Here is a 17,589-nt window from a genome sequence, read left to right as displayed (position 1 = left end):
GCTGCCGGCTGCCACTCCCAGCCCAGCGCCTACGTGGTCCCTATGGAAGCGGCCTGAAACTTTGCTCAGAGCTTTCGGAGACTCCTCCACCGCGGGCGTGACAGCAGCACTTTCCCCTACATTTCCTAATCTGCGAAGTGATTATTTCCCATCTTTATGAGGCACAAAGGAAACTTTGCTCGAAGGAACCTTATGGATGGCGCAAAAGAACTTGCGTGACTAATGTGCATGAGAAGTTGCGACTTTTTCCTCTGAAAAATGAACATGGAACAATTAATTCATCAAACGTTCATTTCTTAACTATCGTTTCTACTGGAGGAATAATGTGTGCACTTTTTTTTTTAGCCCAAATGCTTGAATTACCCTAGATGCCTAGAACAAATGAAACTCAAGACGGATGATCAAAATGTGAATGCTTCACTCCTTCTTTAAAAGGGGAACAAGAATACCCTTGGCAGGGAATAGAGAGGCAAAGATTAAAAACAGACACAGAAGGAACACCCATTCAGAGCCTGCCCCACATGTGGCCCATGCATATACAGCCATCCAATTAGACAAGATGGATGAAGCAAAGAAGTGCAGGCCGACAGGAGCCGGATGTAGATCTCTCCCGAGAGACACAGCCAGAATACAGCAAACACAGAGGTGTATGCCAGCAGCAAACCACTGAATTGAGAACAGGACCCCCGTTGAAGGAATCAGAGAAAGAACTGGAAGAGCTTGAAGGGGCTCGAGACCCCATATGTACAACAATGCCAAGCAACCAGAGCTTCCAGGGACTAAGCCACTACCTAAAGACTATACATGGACTGACCCTGGACTCTGACCTCATAGGTAGCAATGAATATCCTAGTAAGAGCACCAGTGGAAGGGTAAGCCCTGGGTCCTGCTAAGACTGAACCCCCAGTGAACTAGATTGTTGGGGGGAGGGCGGCAAGGTGGGGAGGATGGGGAGGGGAACACCCATAAAGAAGGGGAGGGGGGAGGGGGATGTTTGCCCGGAAACCGGGAAAGGGAATAACATTCGAAATGTATATAAGAAATACTCGAGTTAATTAAAAAAAAACAAAAACAAAAACAAAAACAAACAAACAAAAAAAAAAAACTTAAAAGGCTTGTATGTGCCAGGAGGTCTTTCTACAATGGACTCATACTAAACCAACCGGCAAAAGCATAGTATCAGGTGAAGCAGCCTAACGAAGTTATTAAGGGGATTAGGGGGTAGGGGAAAAGCTCATTACATACAGCAGAGTCAGCAAAGTAAGGATAAGCGCTACTGGAGGAGGCGAGGGAATATGCTGTGACAGATTCGGGAGGAAGACTGATCCATGTGACAATAAGTGTAGAGATCTTGGGTTAGGGACCTTTTGAAAATGCTGATGGGACAATAAGGGGATTGGTGGGTTGGCAAAGAAAGAGCCAAGTGGAGAGAAGGCTGAATATAAATACAAAGGATGTTAGAAATAAAATGAAACAAAGGAAATTCCTGTACATGCTAATGCTTGCCTGTAATCCCAGCCGGAGGATGATGTGGACAGGGAGATCTGCAGTTCAAGGCTACTTAAGGTTCTGTCTAAAAATGTAGATAGCTAGATGGATGGAGAGAGAGAGAGAGAGAGAGAGAGAGAGAGAGAGAGAGAGAGAGAGAGATTGATTCCCCTTGTCAGGACCAACCACTATTAGTTCCTTACACTTCCAGAAATATTCAAGCCAGTGTTTGTCGATGCCCCATCCATCTCCTTGTTAGGTCATATTACGTGAGCAGACAGGCTCTTCCATTTTAAAGGTAGATTCTACTTATGGAAGGACAGAAGAATAAACCACCACCTTTCCCCATAGACGTGAAATGTTTGGCGGAGACCATTTCCGTCCTATCCCCAATCAAGTTCTTGTCCAGCCCTCCTCTAAGAATGGGGTGGGCAGACAGCAGAGACACGTTATCGTCACTCTGGGATTAACAGCCTGTGCAAGATAAAAACTAGTTTAAACAGATTTTACTATTCAGAGACATCTGAACTCTCCGTAGCGCTTTCACAGCTCCTGAAAGTATTCAGCTCCAGCAGGATGGCAAGGCCTGAGGCCTCCAGGCTCTGAGGCTGCAGATCCGGAAGTCTCCAGCAGAGTAGGTGTCAGAAACAGTGGGACCGAGGTTGGAAGCAGCTGCAGAGACGATCCCTTTCTTAGCCAGATTGCGTACTCTTGGAGGAATGAATTGCTCTGCCTCGGCTGCTGGTCATATCCTAGAGGAGACTCAAGGGATCCTCCAAAGAATCCATCCCCTGGGAGTGATGGAGACAACTTTCCTTCTATATGCTCCTGCAGAAAGCTGTTCTGTCTCTCAGCTTCTGAGTGTCCAAACTTATAGGTTACCAAGCAGGCCCTTATTGGCAAATCTTGAAAATGAGTATGCCCCAAAAGTGGAAGAATTAGAATTCAGAATCGGTCAAGGAAGAGTTATCAAATCTAATGGGGGGAGAGATGAGTCCAGAGCCCAGCAAAAGTTCACAGTCAAGTACACAGCCCTCTGTTAGAGTAGGGAAATGAAATCTCTTTCTGGTTCTGGTTGCCTGGATCTTGGCTAGCTTCTTCCCTGAGGAGGCCCTGGCTGCCAGTTTCCTTCTGCCAAGGAATTTTGCTCAGCCGGGTTTTTGTTTCCTTTTGCAGCTGTTATAGTATATATTAATATCTTAAATTCTCCCTATCCCCAGGAAAAGGTGCTTATCACGTGCTCTGTGGCTGGCTTTCTCTGTGGAGCCACCTAAGAAGTAGTGACGTACTGAGATGAGATTCTGCCTCCCAGGGGAAAATGGGGCCTTCTTTATCTGCTCTGTAGGTCTCCTATTAAACCATGTGCTCTTCAGATACATAAAAGAAAACCAAAGACTGCATTATAATAAAGTCTGGTTACTGTGTGTGTGTGTGTGTGTGTGTGTGTGTGTGTGTGTGTGTGTGTCTTCCTCAGTTGTTCTTCCATGTTATTTCTTGAGATGAGGTCTCTAACCAAACATGGGATCTTCATATTCCACCCAAGCTGTGGGGCTGTAAAGTGCATGCTGATGCACTGGGATTTACATAGTTGTTGGGGTGTAACCTTGGGTATCCCTGCTGACATGAGCACCCATGAGTCATCTTCCCAGCCCTTGATGATAATTCTTAGTCACACTGCTCTATCTCCATTTCTTAAGATTAAAAAAGCCTCTAAGACTGGATTGGAGAGACTGCTGAAAGGTGAGAGCTGCTTGACCTGACTACTTACCATCTACTCATTGTGGCTCAAGCAGCACCATGCCCTCGTGCATGACTCAGGATGGTCCCATCTCTGGGTATTTATGAGGGGTTGGCCCTAGAACCAAAGTCCACAGACACTCAAGTCTTTGATGTAAAATAGTGTGATGCACAGACACCTGCCACCTGCAGCTTATATTACTGCACCATGAGTGACCTTTACAGATCTCATTACTCCTAGAACGCAAATAGTATATAAATTTTTTTTTCTTTTTTTCGGAGCTGGGGACCGAACCCAGGGCCTTGCGCTTACTAGGCAAGCGCTCTACCACCGAGCCAAATCCCCAACCCAGTATATAAATTTTTATACCGAGTTGTTTTAGCCATGCGGCAAAAGTCTATACTGTCCAGGTGTCATCTTCCCAAAGGTTTTCTATCCACATTTCTTTGAAGCCACAGATGCCAAATTCAGAGCAGAGAGGGCCTATTTATTTAGCACAGGCAAGGATTTTACAACTTTAAATTTTTTATTTTATGTGTATTAGTGTTCTGTCTGCATGTCTGTCTGTGAACCACAAGCATGCCTGGTGCCCATAGAAGCCAGAAGAAGGCATCAGATCCCCTGGAACTGGAGTTATAGTTGTGAGCCAATATGTGGTTGTAGGGAATCAAACCCAGGTCCTCTGCAAAAGTAGTCATTGTTCTTAACTTGCAAGCCATTTCTTCAGCTCCAGTAATTTCAATTCATCTCATATAGGTAAAAGGACTTGGAGGAAAGTCGTGGTAAAATGTCCTTCACAGGCTCATGATTCTACAATTCAATCTGAAGACAGCCAGGAGAAGACTGTTTTCCACAGACATGCCTTCTCCACCAAGATGGTCTGTTTCCCCTTGGAACTATAAGCCAGAACAAGCCTTTCTCTTTTCTTTTTTTTTTTCTTTTTCTTTTTCTTTTTTTGGTCAGGTGTTCACTGTAATGTGTACTGTAAATTAAGACAAGAAAATGTAACTTTGTGTGACTAGTCCAAGGTGTATGATATGGTCAATACTGAGCCAGAGAGGATGGAAAGAAACATTTTTCAGTGATTGTATGGACCACAATGACGGTACAAAGTATACTCAAAGCCAGGCAGGACAGAAAAGGGGCAGGATAGCTGTCCATGCATCATGAAGGGCCCTGCACCTTGCCTGGTATGGTGGTTTGAATAGGTTTGGCCCACATAGACTCATGTGTTTGAGTGCTTGGCACATAGAGTGGCACTATTAGGAGGCATGGCCTCGTTGAAAGAAGTGTGTCACTGTGAGGGCAGTACTCAAGCTTCACCGGATAAAGAATCAGCTGCCTGTAGAAAACTGTCCCTTTCTGCCACCTATGAATCAAGATGTAAACTCTGGGCTCCTCCAGCACCATGCCTGCCTGGATGCCACCATGCTTCCCACCATGAGGATAATGGGCTGAACCTCTGAAACTGTAAGCCAGCCTCAATTAAATGTTTTCTTTACAAGTGTTGCCTTGGTCATGGTGTCCCTTCACAGCAATAAAACCCTAAGACACCTGGGAAGCACGGTAAATCTGGCTGAGGGTGTGAGCACAGAGAGCTGGCCCCACCACTCATGTGCCATGAGGTGGAGTGGGTGTGGGGTGATCCCCTTCCCCAACTCCCCACTCGCCACCTGTGGTAGTTGGGAGAGCTGGCCCTGTCTCTCACTGGTAGGAGAGTGGGCTCTGCATCTGTCCTAGGCAACACAGTGGGGCTGGCCCTGATGGCAAAGGCACGAGTGAGCCAGCCAAGGGTGTGAGAGCAGGAGAGCTGGCCCGGCCCTTCACAGGCTGCAGCACTTGGCAAAGTGGGCCCTGTGCCTCAACTGGGCAACATAGTGGAACTGCCTCTGGTGGTGTGGGTGCAGGTGAGCCAGCCCAAGTGCAGGAGAGGAGAGCTCACCCTGCCTTCTGCTTCATGGGGTGGCCTAGCTGAACACTGTGGAGAGTTCTCCTTGGTGGTGCAAATAAGAGAGAGCTGTGTGCTGACCAGCCCACCCACTACCCACATCCAGATCCAGGTCTTTAAGTTGGAGCATGTGAAAGGGCTGATCCTGCTGACCCAAAGCTGCAGATCTCCATGGCACAGAACAATAGGATAACCAGAAAGAATCCCTGTGAGGATCCAATATCGATGGTGTCACAGAAGCCAGAGATCTCAGACTGGACCAATGACTCATTGCAATGAACATTCACAAGTGAAGATGTGTAGACAGAGGGATACACTGTGGGACATACTACAGCTTACAGCTTCCACCACGAGATGTTTCCTATGCTGTTTAGTTTATTTCTTTGTTGTTTTTTTTTTTGGGGGGGGGTGGAGGTTGAAAGAGTGGAGGGAACCAGGAAAATTAGTGGGACTGGGGTGTCTGATGTGAAACTCACAAAGAATCAATAAAAAAAATTTTTAAAGAAGAATCTGTTTGACAAGCTATGGAAATGTATACGGTCAGTGATTTAAATGTGTTATAGGAGCCTACAGTTCCAGCACATTCAAAGGATTTTGAAATTTTCTTCACTCATTCAAATGTTTTGGCTGAAACATAATACTGCCACCTTGTGGCAGTCATTGGCATATTTGTGCTTTAAAAGTTCCTCACAGAGAAAACGTTAGCCTGCATGCTATCCAGCCCTCTCACAAGAACATACCCTCTATCTTAAGAGTAGAAAACCATACTACCGGTCCCCAGCTCCGAAAAAAAGAAAAAAGAAAAAAAAAGAAAACCATACTACAGTAGGAATTGCCTGTTATGTCACTAGAAACATCAAAAAGATGCTGCTATAAATAGGAAGCTATACCACAAAACCTCCATAATTCATCTCATGAGAGGCGTCTCTGAGGAATTGTGACAGATAAACCAAACAGGTATTCCATCTTTTTTTCAAGGACGAATTCTCACTGGCTTCTGCTGCTCAGCGGTCACGGAACCTGGACCTAAAACCTCAATGCACTTTCCACCAAGACAGAACAAGTGTCTTGGTTTATCCATAAGAATCCTTGCGTTATAGTAATACAAGCATAAAAACCTGCCACCCTTTGCCTGTTGGGTAATTAAAAACCCAGTTGCACATAATGGGCCAAACCCATTGAGAGTGGAGGAATTTCTTACTTCTTTGTCCTGGGCAACCTTTAAACGTTTACAGAGTCGTGGGCTGTAACCAACATTCCGTGTTGACAAGAATATGTAAATCTTGATGAGTGCTCTGAATACCATAGGGCGAGAGGTGTGCTCTTGGGAGACCAGGTAGGGTTTTCAAGGGACCGATACAGGAACTCACACAGATGACCGGGGTGAAAACAAGATTCTTTTGAAAGGTAAACATAATTCCAAACTGATTACCTGGAGACCTCTTAATGTAACTGCCCAGGCAGCTAGTTACTTTTAGTAGATATATTTGACCCTTACCCAAGCCACTAATTCAGTATAGTAAGAACCTGATTAATGTGAACCCTGTGGAGAGCTCCTGTGCACAGAGATCTAAATATAAGTCCCCGTGAACATATGGGATTACTATGTAATCCCCAAGAGGACTCTAGGAAGTTTAACCCTTAGTTCATCTTGGGCTAAAGCCCGAGCTTACAGCACAGTGGAGGTCTTAGAATAGTGTTTTGCGTTACAGCCTGGCTCTCCTGAATACCTTACTACAATGTACTCTCAGGGCCTGTACACAGCCATTCGTTTGCCTTCTCTCAAAACCAGAGAATCCCAGCAAGATGTGTACCTAGGGGATAAGCTGTCCAACTGATGACAGAACACATCACTGGAAACAGAGTATCAGGCTGTGAGAGATGCTGGTTCACCTAGAGGAAAGCACACTTTGCCCACACCTCAGGGCTGGTAAGTGGAAAACATTTTCCCAAGCACTCGTGGGTGCTAGGGGTCAGAGTAAAGCAGGCAATGGTGCTCTGATCAAATTCTCTCTTTCCCACCAGACAAACTTTTTCAGATTGATAGTTCATTTGGGGGACCCAGAAAATTGCTGATCAAGTCACCAGACTATTGAAAATTGTGTGTGATGTGTGTAATGTGATGTGTGTGTGAGGTTTGTGTGTATGATGTGTGAGGTATGTGTGATGTGTGTGATGCGTATGAGATGTTTGTGTGATGTGCATATGATGTAGTGTGGTGTGTGGGTGTGTGTGATGTGTGAAGTTTGTGTACGTGCGTGTGTGTGATGTGAGTGATGTGTAAAGTGTGTGTATGTGTGTGTGATGCGTGTGAGGTGTGTGTGTGAGGTGTGTGAGGTGTGTGAGGTGTATGTATGTGATGTGTGTGAGGTTATGTGTATGTGTGTGATGTGATGTGTAAAGTGTGTGTACGTGTGTGAGGTGTGTGTGTGTGTGTGTGTTAGGGAAATATAACACACATTACTTCCTATCATGTGGCCTGACCAGGAACGACTAACTCACTCCTTCCTGGACCCCACGCATGTGGTTGGAATGTAGCTGTACTCCACTTGATCTTAAGGCCCTCAGCCCTTTCTCCTGAAAACTGAGTAACCCGAGGTAAGCCATGACCTGGGAGCCTGAGCTCATGTCAGACGCTGGCAGTTTGGTGTTGCTCTGTGTTGTAATTTACAATGATGACCAGGAAGACAGGAAGACAGGAAGATGGGAGCTACTAAGCAGGAGTGATAGGCAGATAGTGCTCTAGGAAAACCATCTTATTGGATGAAGTGTGGACAGCTGAGGATGACACCAGTCGGATGTCACCATAGCAACGTGGGTGTCAGAGCAGCTACCGCAGAAGCCAGGGCCTAGAAATATGTCCCTAAGAAGGACTGTAAACATTTTATAATCGTGGGTGTTAACAGCAGTCAGATGGGCCTAAAGCCCTTGATAAAACTGAGGGGCTCTGGCAATATAGAGCTTGAAGGAGAGGCTTAGCCATACTGAGGTGAGACTTGCAAGCAAAAGACTATGAAAACCAATTAGTTGGTGCTCCAATCAACACAGAGAAGCCGCCATGATGTTCTTCTGATGAAACCTTCCTTCTCTTGGTTCTTTATAGTAAGGACTTTCTCCATTGCTTCAGAGCCTAGCAAGTGGGTTTGTGTGTCTGTCTGTCTCAGCAGGGTTTTCTTGCCTTGCGGCTTCCAAGCATGCTCAGCAAACCCCTGGGAAACGGGGTGGGGGTGGGGACTGGATGAGCAGAAAGGTGAAGTAGCTGTCAGCTATCTTTGCCTCCCTCTCCTAGGCTCTCACCACTCAACTCCTGTCCATTAGTATTCAGCGCCACATTCTCAAGAGGGTGGGTGTCCTAATCTTTTAAAGCTCTCAAAGGGGCCAGAAACTGGGTGCCCTGGCAGGAGAGAGATTGTGCATCACCCAAACACTGCCCCTGAGTCTCCAAGAGAGATCAGAGTGTAAAGGCCAAACGGGAAACACGGATAAAGGAGCTGTGCCATGTGTTTCACACCTTTGAATCAGAATCTGATGAATTCTCGCAGGAAAATAAGCTGACAGCGTCTGGTCAGGACCAAGCAGCCCAGGGCTTACCCACAGTTTTTCACGTCCTTGCCAGAGGATTGTAAAGCGCGCTCAAGAGGGGACCACGATGTGACTGGGCGAAAGTGCTGGGGACTGTAGCAACGGCCCTATGGGAGGGGGAGCAAGCACGAGGGGTCCAGGACGCAGGCGCTGTGCCTGGACAGCCTAGGTGTGAAGCCTGGAGTTGGCGGTGACACCTGTTCACCTCCACTGGCTCTGACGCCAGCGCAATGAAGACCAAGAACGTTAACTTGCTCTTCGCTCTCGTTGCTGTCCTGCTCTTTGGCTTCTCGTGTTTCTGCATCTCCAGGATGAACCAAACCAGTAAGTGGGAGTGGGGGGGGGGCGGTAGTGGAGGAGCGAGGGAAATGGGGGTGCTCTCCGTCCTGCCTCTCCGGAGCCCCATTACCAGTGGGAGGCGTTGTGGCTGTAAGACCCAAGAAAAGGAAACAAGGGAGACCCTGGCAGTCCCCTGCCCCGGGGCAGTGCACACACCCGCGTCTGGTGGCCGTTGGGCTGTAACCGGCCCTCACAGACACTGTGGGATGCGGACACGCGCTGAATCGGCTGGCTGGCCTCGTGCTCTCGGGTCCCTCCAAAACTGCCCCTCTCCTCTCCTGCTCATCCTTCCTCCAGGTCTCGTCCATACATCACAAGAGCTCCAGGACTTTCTTTCTCCTTTCTCAACAGTTTTAAATATTTTCAGAGAATTTGAGAGCACTTACAGAAAGCCAGATCTAGTATCCACTCTTTTCTCCCTATACAAATTAGCTTATGTTTGATTTGGGCACCCAGGAGGCAAAAGCAGGCAGATCTTTGTGAGTTCCAGGCCAGCCAGAGAGCTACATAGTAAGACCCTGTCTAAAAAAACAAGAAGGGCAGATAGCCTTTTGGTTTTCCTGTAAGTTCGTGGGATTAATAATAGATTTGTACGAGAATATTTTTTCGAGGAGGAGGAGGAGGAGGAGGAGGAGGAGGAGGAGGAGGAGGAGGAGGAGGAGGAGGAGGAGGAGGCTGCTTCTGTGTTCTTATCTATTTTGTTCCCTGATGTGAACCTAGTGTTCAGAAAAAAATGTATGGCATAGAACAAACACGCCATTTTTTTAAAAATAACTGATCGGGTAAATGAGTGAATGAATCAGTAGCTGTCCTGTTGTAACAGATCAAGAGGACAGGGACAGAAAATCCCCCTTTCCATGGAGTTTCCACAATGCTTATGGGGGGGAAACAAATCTAGCCGAAGCTTAGGACTGCAGCACGAGCTCGAATGTTGGTGGTGACAGAAGGGGACAGTACCCCGGGCTCCAGCTGGACCAAACTTAGGGAGGCGGCACAGGGTAAAATGCCCCATCGTCCAAGGAGGGGAGAAGCTGAAGCCCCTTGGTGGCGCACGGAGGATGAGATCACATGGCAGACGACCTCTGATGGAGAGGCACCACTGTGCCACCTTCGGCAAATACCCTCTGTACCTTTGCGGTGCTTCCCTGCGGATAAACGTGGGAAGAGCTTGGGGTGGGGGCTCCTGGTGGGTTGGTTTCTCTGGGTGATGCTTCTGTGGCAGATACCCAATGTTGGCTCTTTGCTGGAGTTGTTTGTGGCTACATTAGGGTCGTGCTGGGGTCTCCCAGCTTATTCCTTCCTTGATGTGGCCAAGGCTGGGGTGAAAGGCTTAAGACACACCTTCCCCAACAACCTCACAAGCGATGGCGGAGGCTCTGTCTGTCTGGCACTGCAGCCCCATGGTCCTGCAGTGTGACCTGCGGCCAGTTAGACCGAGACCCTCACTTTTCCTTTAACCTTAAGTAGTTTCCGTTTACATTTAATGTCTGAAGTCCTGTAGACTACCTCTCTGCCAAGCAGAGCTTGCCGGTTTGGGTGTGGAGGTGTCTGTCATCCATTTTCAGCATCTGAATAGTGACAATGTGAGGTAAGAAACACACACACACACACACTCTCTCACACACACACTCACACATACACACACATACTCACACACAGTTACACACTCAACACACACATACATACACACATACTCTCACACTTACACACACACTCAAACACACACACTCACATACTCTCTCACACACTCACACTCACACACTCACACACTCACATACTCTTACACACACTCACACTCACACACACACTCATACACTCACACATACACTCACACATACTCTCTCACACACACTCACACACTCTTACACACACACTCACACATACACTCACACATTCTCTCTCTCACACACACACACACACACACACACACTCACACACAGCTGAGACTTACCTAAAAAGGAATAGCTATCCCATCGATTATCCTCGATATTGAAACCTCATCTGGATATAATGGATCCATTGAAACGTAAAATCTCTTTCATTCATTTTCTCCTTTAAAGTGAGGTTATGAGAAAATGTAAACAAACAGACATGGATCTCCCTCTTTTTCCTGTTTGAGACAGTCTTGCTAGAACAGTCTCCTGCTTCTGCCTCCAGGGTGCTGACAGTATGTTCCCACACTTAGTTTTATCCAACTTTTAAAATCTGAGCGTAATTCGTACCCCTGTTACGGAAGTGAGAATCACTGATACTCAGGACCCTAGCAGGAGGCTTTTGCATTTTTAAGTTTATCATTCTAGGTAAGGCATCTACTACTGAGCTGAGGTCCCAGCCCGGGGGCCATTTATTTAACCTTTTGTATTTATCTTTACTGGGGAGGCAGGGAGTGGAGATCAGAGAACTTTTGGGAGTCAGTTCTCTTCCCATGTCGTGTAGGTTTCAGGGGTCAGACTCAGGTCATCAGGCTTGGTGGTAAGGTCTGTTCCTGCCATTCTGCCAGCCCCTTGGAGTGTTTTCTTTTTTAATATTTTTTAATTTGTTTTTAATAGATAGAAATCACTAGCCAGGCATAGGAGTGGATACCTTTAATTGGAGTACTCAGAAGGAAAAGGCAGGCAGATCTCTGAGTTAGAGGTTCAAGGCCAGGCTGGTCTACAGAGTTCTGGGACAACCAGGACCACATAGATAGAGTCTGTGTCAACCTCTTCCCCCATCCCCTCAAAAAAAAAGAAAAAAAAACAAAACAAACAAAAACAAAGACCCAAAAGACACTTAGTCCATTCCATGTATGGACTGGGTTTTGTTTTCACAGTGGCACAGCGATGCTCAGATCAATGCTTATAATCACGTTGATTTTATATCGCATTGTCCACACTCAATGCCTGAGTGAGCGTACAAGCAACTCGAGCATTTGAAACATAGTGGGGACACCTGGTCACACCCCGGAGTCCATGCGAGAAGGGCTGAATCTCATTTATGTCTGGGAACACTTCTGTGTGCCTCTTTCTGTGACTAGAGCTCTCTCGGGAGAAAACTCTCCTTTCGAGTGTGCCAGGTTGGTCCGTCGGGGACTGTACCAGGTGGGTTGCGTCACCCGAGAGGTAGCAACCCCAACACAAGATTCGTTAGTGCACAGACAGACCATTATTCAGGAAACCCTGCTCACATACAGAGCACACCGTGGCCACGCCTCAGACCATACCCACAAAATGAGCACTGGAGGTTTATCTGAGGTTCTAGTTCTTTTCACTAAGTCACAATTGACCCTAATGAAAGGGGACAGGGCCTCTGTGAGGGGGAGGGGGTCTGTGATCAGGATGTAAAATGAATGGATGGATGGATGAATAAATGAATGAATATATAAATAAATGGAAAAATAAAAAAAATAAAAATTCTGTCAATTTTTTTAAAAGGTGCTAAAGATCAGTTTTAAACACTTATTAATCCATTTGGTTCATTCATCTGTCTGTGTAAGAGCTGAGGGAGGTCATTGTTTCAGATATAAGGAATTCCGTAAACTCAAACCCCAAGTGTCTTGTTCTCACACTCACAGTCTAAAGAACTCTCCCTACTTGCTGAGCCATCATGCCAATCTTAAGGAGAGAGAGAGAGAGAGAGAGAGAGAGAGAGAGAGAGAGAGAGAGAGAGAGAGAGAAGAGGAGAGGAGAGGGAGGAAGGAAGGAAGGAAGGAAGGAAGGAAGGAAGGAAGGAAAAGACAGGAAGAAAGAAAAGACAGAAAGAAAAGGGGGCATTGTTTTCTTTATCACTGAAATCCATATAACAAACCACTCAGTGAATCACCTCCCTGGTGTGTAGTGCTACATGAGGAACAGAGTCACGCACTGTCATCTACACCTGGATCATATATTGGAGACATTAAGCGCTCAGCGATGAGGAACAGAGTCACGCACTGTCATCTACACCTGGATCATATATCGGAGACATTAAGCGCTCAGCGATGAGGAACAGAGTCACGCACTGTCATCTACACCTGGATCGTATATTGGAGACATTAAGCGCTCAGCAATGGTTGTTGAAGACAAGGCCTCAGCATATAGAAACCAGGCTGGTTTGGACTCACCTCACAAAGATCCCCCTGCCTCTGCCTCCCGAGTGCTGGGTTCAGAGGGGTGCACACCATGCCTTGCCCGGTGAAGATGAATAGTTTTTTTTAATAGGGGGAGCCTATATTTTTAACGACACCCCTATTCCTCAGTCCTCCCCATTCCATGCTGCCAACTTCCAACCACAGTAGTGACTCTGTGCTTGTCTGTTTAGTCCTGTGTGTGAATGAGATCTAGAAATGGCCCTCTCTGCACCAGCTGTTGGCCCTCCCCTTTCCCTTCATCTTGGCCATTCATGGAAGCAGAACCAGTAAGGGACCATCAATTAAAAAAAAAAACAATAAAAAGGCCAATTAACAGTGTGGAAGAAAAGATAAAGAGGTTCCCAAGAGAACCTCTTCTCTAGCTTCACCGGTGGCTCTGAATGCCTTTCAAACTGACCCTCTGACCCGGGGTACGGTCCTCAGCTGATGGCCCAGTGTGAGTCACCCATATTTACAATAGCCCAGAGGGACTGCTACAAAGAGGAAGGGAAATTGTTGGTCACACCCCGGAGTCCCGTTTTTAAGCACAGGGTCTAGAAAGAGCACATGCCTGGTCGTGTTGACTCTGCCCTGATGACACCTGGTGTTCTTTTCCCCAAATCTGTATTGTTGGCTAGAAATGATCGGAGGAAAAGAAACCGTGATACGAATACCTCAGCTTCATGGTTCTGGCTTAGTTTGATGGCTGTAGCTGTGCTTAGGCACTCCTGCCAAAAGCAACTTAGAGGAGGAAGGCTCTCCTTCAGGTTTGGGTTACAGTCTTATTATTTTAAAAAAGTGCCATATGTGTATAGCCCCACACATAGTGCCAAATACATACACTGTCATCCATAGGGCCATGTACGTAAAGCCCACATGTCGTGCTATACGCAGCACCTTTGTGGTCTGCAAACATCATTTTACCTGCTACAGGCATAAACTATTTATTTCTGTTCCCTTTGCAGATAATCAGCTAATTAACTGCAGAAACCACGTTTTGGAGTTCAAGGAAACTATGCTACGTTTAAAAAACAAAAGTGAAAATAATCACCAAAATCTAGTGAAAGTCCTCCATCAACTGAAGCATAAAGTGGCCCCAGCGAAGCCGTCAGGAAGCATCCGTGCGTGCTGGTTTTGTCTTTGTGAACACTCATCCATTTACATAAACTTGGATGTGTAGACTTAGTGCATCTGACTCTAGGTCACTTTTCCCCATTAGACAATCGAACTAACACTGGCTGTTTCATTTTGAGACATGCAGAACTCAGGCAAGACACATGGGTGATCGATTTCCTCATCACCACCGTGATCCTGATTCCCCCATCCTTTCTCTGAATTCTACCCCATGTGTGATCAATTCACCAGAAGCAGCCAGAAGCCCTGGCATCCTCTCTCATCCCTCCCCTTGCGTACCCTCCTGTCAATCATGTCCCATGCATCTGAGGGGCATCCTTCATCTCCTCTGTACCTTTAGTATGAGTCCCCACTTGGTTTATCTTGCCCAAAACTGTAGAAGGGATTGCTTAGGGATGGTGTGAATAGAGCTGCTGAATGCTGGCATTTTTAAAAGTTACAAATTTTAATGAAGGGATCCCCAATCAAAGTAACAAGGATACCAACCACGGCACTTTTTATCCATGCTCCTCTGTCTGGGACTGGCAGTTCGCACGGCTTCTGGTACAGCTCACAGAGCTGGGCCTTATACTCATCAATAACCATTGAGCTATACCAGGAAAGAATTATGATAACAATAATTTGCATATATTTCCTTGAACACTAGGTCTGTGGATGGATTTACTATCCCATACTGTTTTTTGAAAAGCTGTATCAGTGTCTGGGGAGTTGGTTCAGTAGTTCAGAGTGCCTCTTTTCCTCCCAGAGAACCAGAGTTCTCTTCCCAACACTCACCTCAGGAACTGTGACTCCAGCAGGGGATCTTGTGCCCTCTTAAGGCACTAGCAGGTCCTAGCACATGTGTGCATGCTAGGCTGAGAACCCCCACCACCCCCTTACAAATAACACCTTTCAAAATCAAAGATTGCATCTCTGCCAAAGAAATAACATATTCCTGTGAACTCAGGGCCCTCCTTTTTGTCTCTTCCAGTTGAGAAGAAAGTGAACATGTTGGATCAGGATGAAACAGTTTTTAACCAATTTGAAGTCTTAAAGTTCTTCCTTCCTCACCTAAGGACAGCAGGGAACATTTACCCGGATATAGCCATTGGCAGACAGAGAGCAGGCGGTAAGCACAGTTAGAACTGGAAAACTGAATTCAAGTGTTTTGATCTTTGGGGGAATCTATATCTTAAATTTTCAGTTAACATACACAATGATGGGTTTCATTGTAAGATGTGTGTGTGTGTGTGTCATTGTGTATGTGTGTCATCATATGTGTATGTTTGTGTCACTGTGTATGTATGTCATTGTGTGTGTGTCATTGTGTGTGTTTGTGTCATTGGGTATGTGTGTCATCGTATGTGTCATTGTATGTATGTCATCATGTGTGTGTGTCATTGGGTATGTGGGTCATATGTGTCAATGTATGTTTGTCATCATGTGTGTATGTTTGTGTCATTGTGTATGTTTGTGTCATTGTGTATGTTTGTGTCATTGTGTATGTGTGTCATTGGGTATGTGTGTCATATGTGTCATTGTATGTGTGTTAGCATGTGTATGTATGTCACGGTGGGTGTGATTGTGTGCGTGTGCATGTGCATGTGCATGTGTCATTGATTGTGTATGTGTGTGTGTCATTTTATGTGTATGTATGTGTGTCATTCGGTATGTGTGTCATTATGCATGTGTGTCATCATATGTGTCATTGTATGTGTGTCACCATGTGTGTGTGTCATTGTGTGTGTATGTGCATGTGCATGTGTCATTGATTGTGTATGTGTGTGTGTCATTTTATGTGTATGTATGTGTGTCATTCGGTATGTGTGTCATCATATGTGTCATTGTATGTGTGTCATCATATGTGTGTGTCGTGTATGTGTATGTGTCATTGTGTGTGTATGTGTATGTGTCATTGTGTATGTGTGTATGTCATGGTGTGTGATTGTATGTATATGTGTATGTCATTGTGTGTGTGTCATTGTGCATGTATGTGTGTGTCATCATGTGTGTGATCGTGTGTGCATGCATGTGTTTATTATATCGGTCCTCTCACTACCTTCTCCTGTTCATCCCCACCCCACCCCACTTCTCACTGGCTCTCACCTTTCACTTCCTCCAAGACATCCCTCTAGATTTCACAGTCTAGTTTTTAAGTTTGATGTTGTAAAATGCTGCTGTGCAGACTTCCAGCCATCGGTTATAAAATTTGGAGAAAATAATCTATGTAGTGACCTGAATTCAAGCTCAATTTCATCACAGATGCATGGGAAACCAATTGACATCTGTCAGTACACATGGAGCATCTGCTAAGTGTGTGACCATCATTTTCTGTTGCTTGGATAAACCTGGTGTTACCTGGAGATCATTCTGGTTTTTTTCTCCCACATTCTCATGACCAATATCAGCAAATTTTTTTGTAGAGAGGAGGGTTGGGGCTATTTATTTATTTATTTATTTATAATTTTAGTCTTCTCTTTTTTAGACTGGGTCTCACTATGTAACCCAGGCCGACCTTGAACTCATAATGCTTTTGCTTCTGTCCCTGCGCCCGGGATTATAGCCATGTATCACTACTCCATGAAGAAAAGGGAGCATTTGCGCTAAGCCTTGAAGTATGTATGAGTTCAGACTTCTCATGACAGACGAAACACAGCTCTGCAGTTAGAAGCTCAGGCATTGGGCCAGGTCCGACGATGTCTGACCTTCCCTAAATCTTGTTTGTCCAGTGAGTGGGTGCCCCAGGATCAGACTCCTGTGCTGCCTAATTGGACATAGGGCTTTGTTAGAACAGAACCGTGTTCATGTAGGTCTGCCTTGCACTACAGTGCAGAGTGGGGTCACTGTGACAGAAACAGCATGGCCCAACAGCCAAAAACCTGTACTGTCTGACAGAAGAGGTTCGACAGTCTCTGGATGAGACCATGCCTTGGGAAAAAGCATGTATCACATGCCTCAGTGCAGTGCAAGATGGTGGTGCCATGGGACTCCATTTGGCATCTACTACATTCCTACTGTGTCCCCAACCTAAACTCTTGTTTTTGCCTTGTTCTGCCTCATCCCCAGAATCCAGGGCAGTGAGGCCATCTGTCTACCCTGTCTTTCCCTATCCATGAAACTGAGACTGAGAGCAAACAAAGGGATCTTTTGAGTTCACATTGTAAATATCTCTAACTATCAGAACATTTTGAACGTTGTGTGTGGGTGTGTATGAAAACAATAGTTTACAGAAGTTGAAAGACAACAGGAAAAAGTACATAGGAACTATTAGACATTAGGCTGAAGAATAAAGGT

At 45.9% G+C, this 17,589-nt stretch overlaps 1 protein-coding gene and 1 long non-coding RNA gene across 3 annotated transcripts in view; both read left to right on the top strand.

Moving 5' to 3' along the window:
- Nucleotides 1–13: 13 nt before the first annotated feature.
- LOC147999402 (uncharacterized) lies at nucleotides 14–4,726 on the top strand. The gene is made up of 2 exons (XR_015644051.1): nucleotides 14–872; nucleotides 3,983–4,726. It is a non-coding gene; the product is annotated as an uncharacterized LOC147999402 (long non-coding RNA).
- Nucleotides 4,727–8,702: 3,976 nt separating this feature from the next.
- Mgat4d (MGAT4 family, member D) overlaps nucleotides 8,703–17,589 on the top strand; it is a 36,826-nt gene continuing 27,939 nt past the window's right edge. Inside the window, exons 1-3 of one of the 2 annotated variants that reach the window (XM_087594343.1) lie at nucleotides 8,703–9,080; nucleotides 14,148–14,303; nucleotides 15,287–15,424. In XM_087594343.1, the coding sequence (XP_087450469.1) occupies nucleotides 8,987–9,080; nucleotides 14,148–14,303; nucleotides 15,287–15,424 (388 nt within the window). In that variant the 5' untranslated portion in view covers nucleotides 8,703–8,986. 2 annotated transcript variants of the gene reach the window in all.

This window comes from Rattus norvegicus, chromosome 19 (assembly GCF_021556685.1).
Source record: "Rattus norvegicus strain SHRSP/BbbUtx chromosome 19, alternate assembly SHRSP_T2T, whole genome shotgun sequence".
Taxonomy (NCBI): Eukaryota; Metazoa; Chordata; class Mammalia; order Rodentia; family Muridae; genus Rattus; species Rattus norvegicus.
The sequence above is the reverse complement of the archived record's forward strand: the minus strand, read 5'-3'. Positions and strand labels throughout refer to the sequence as shown.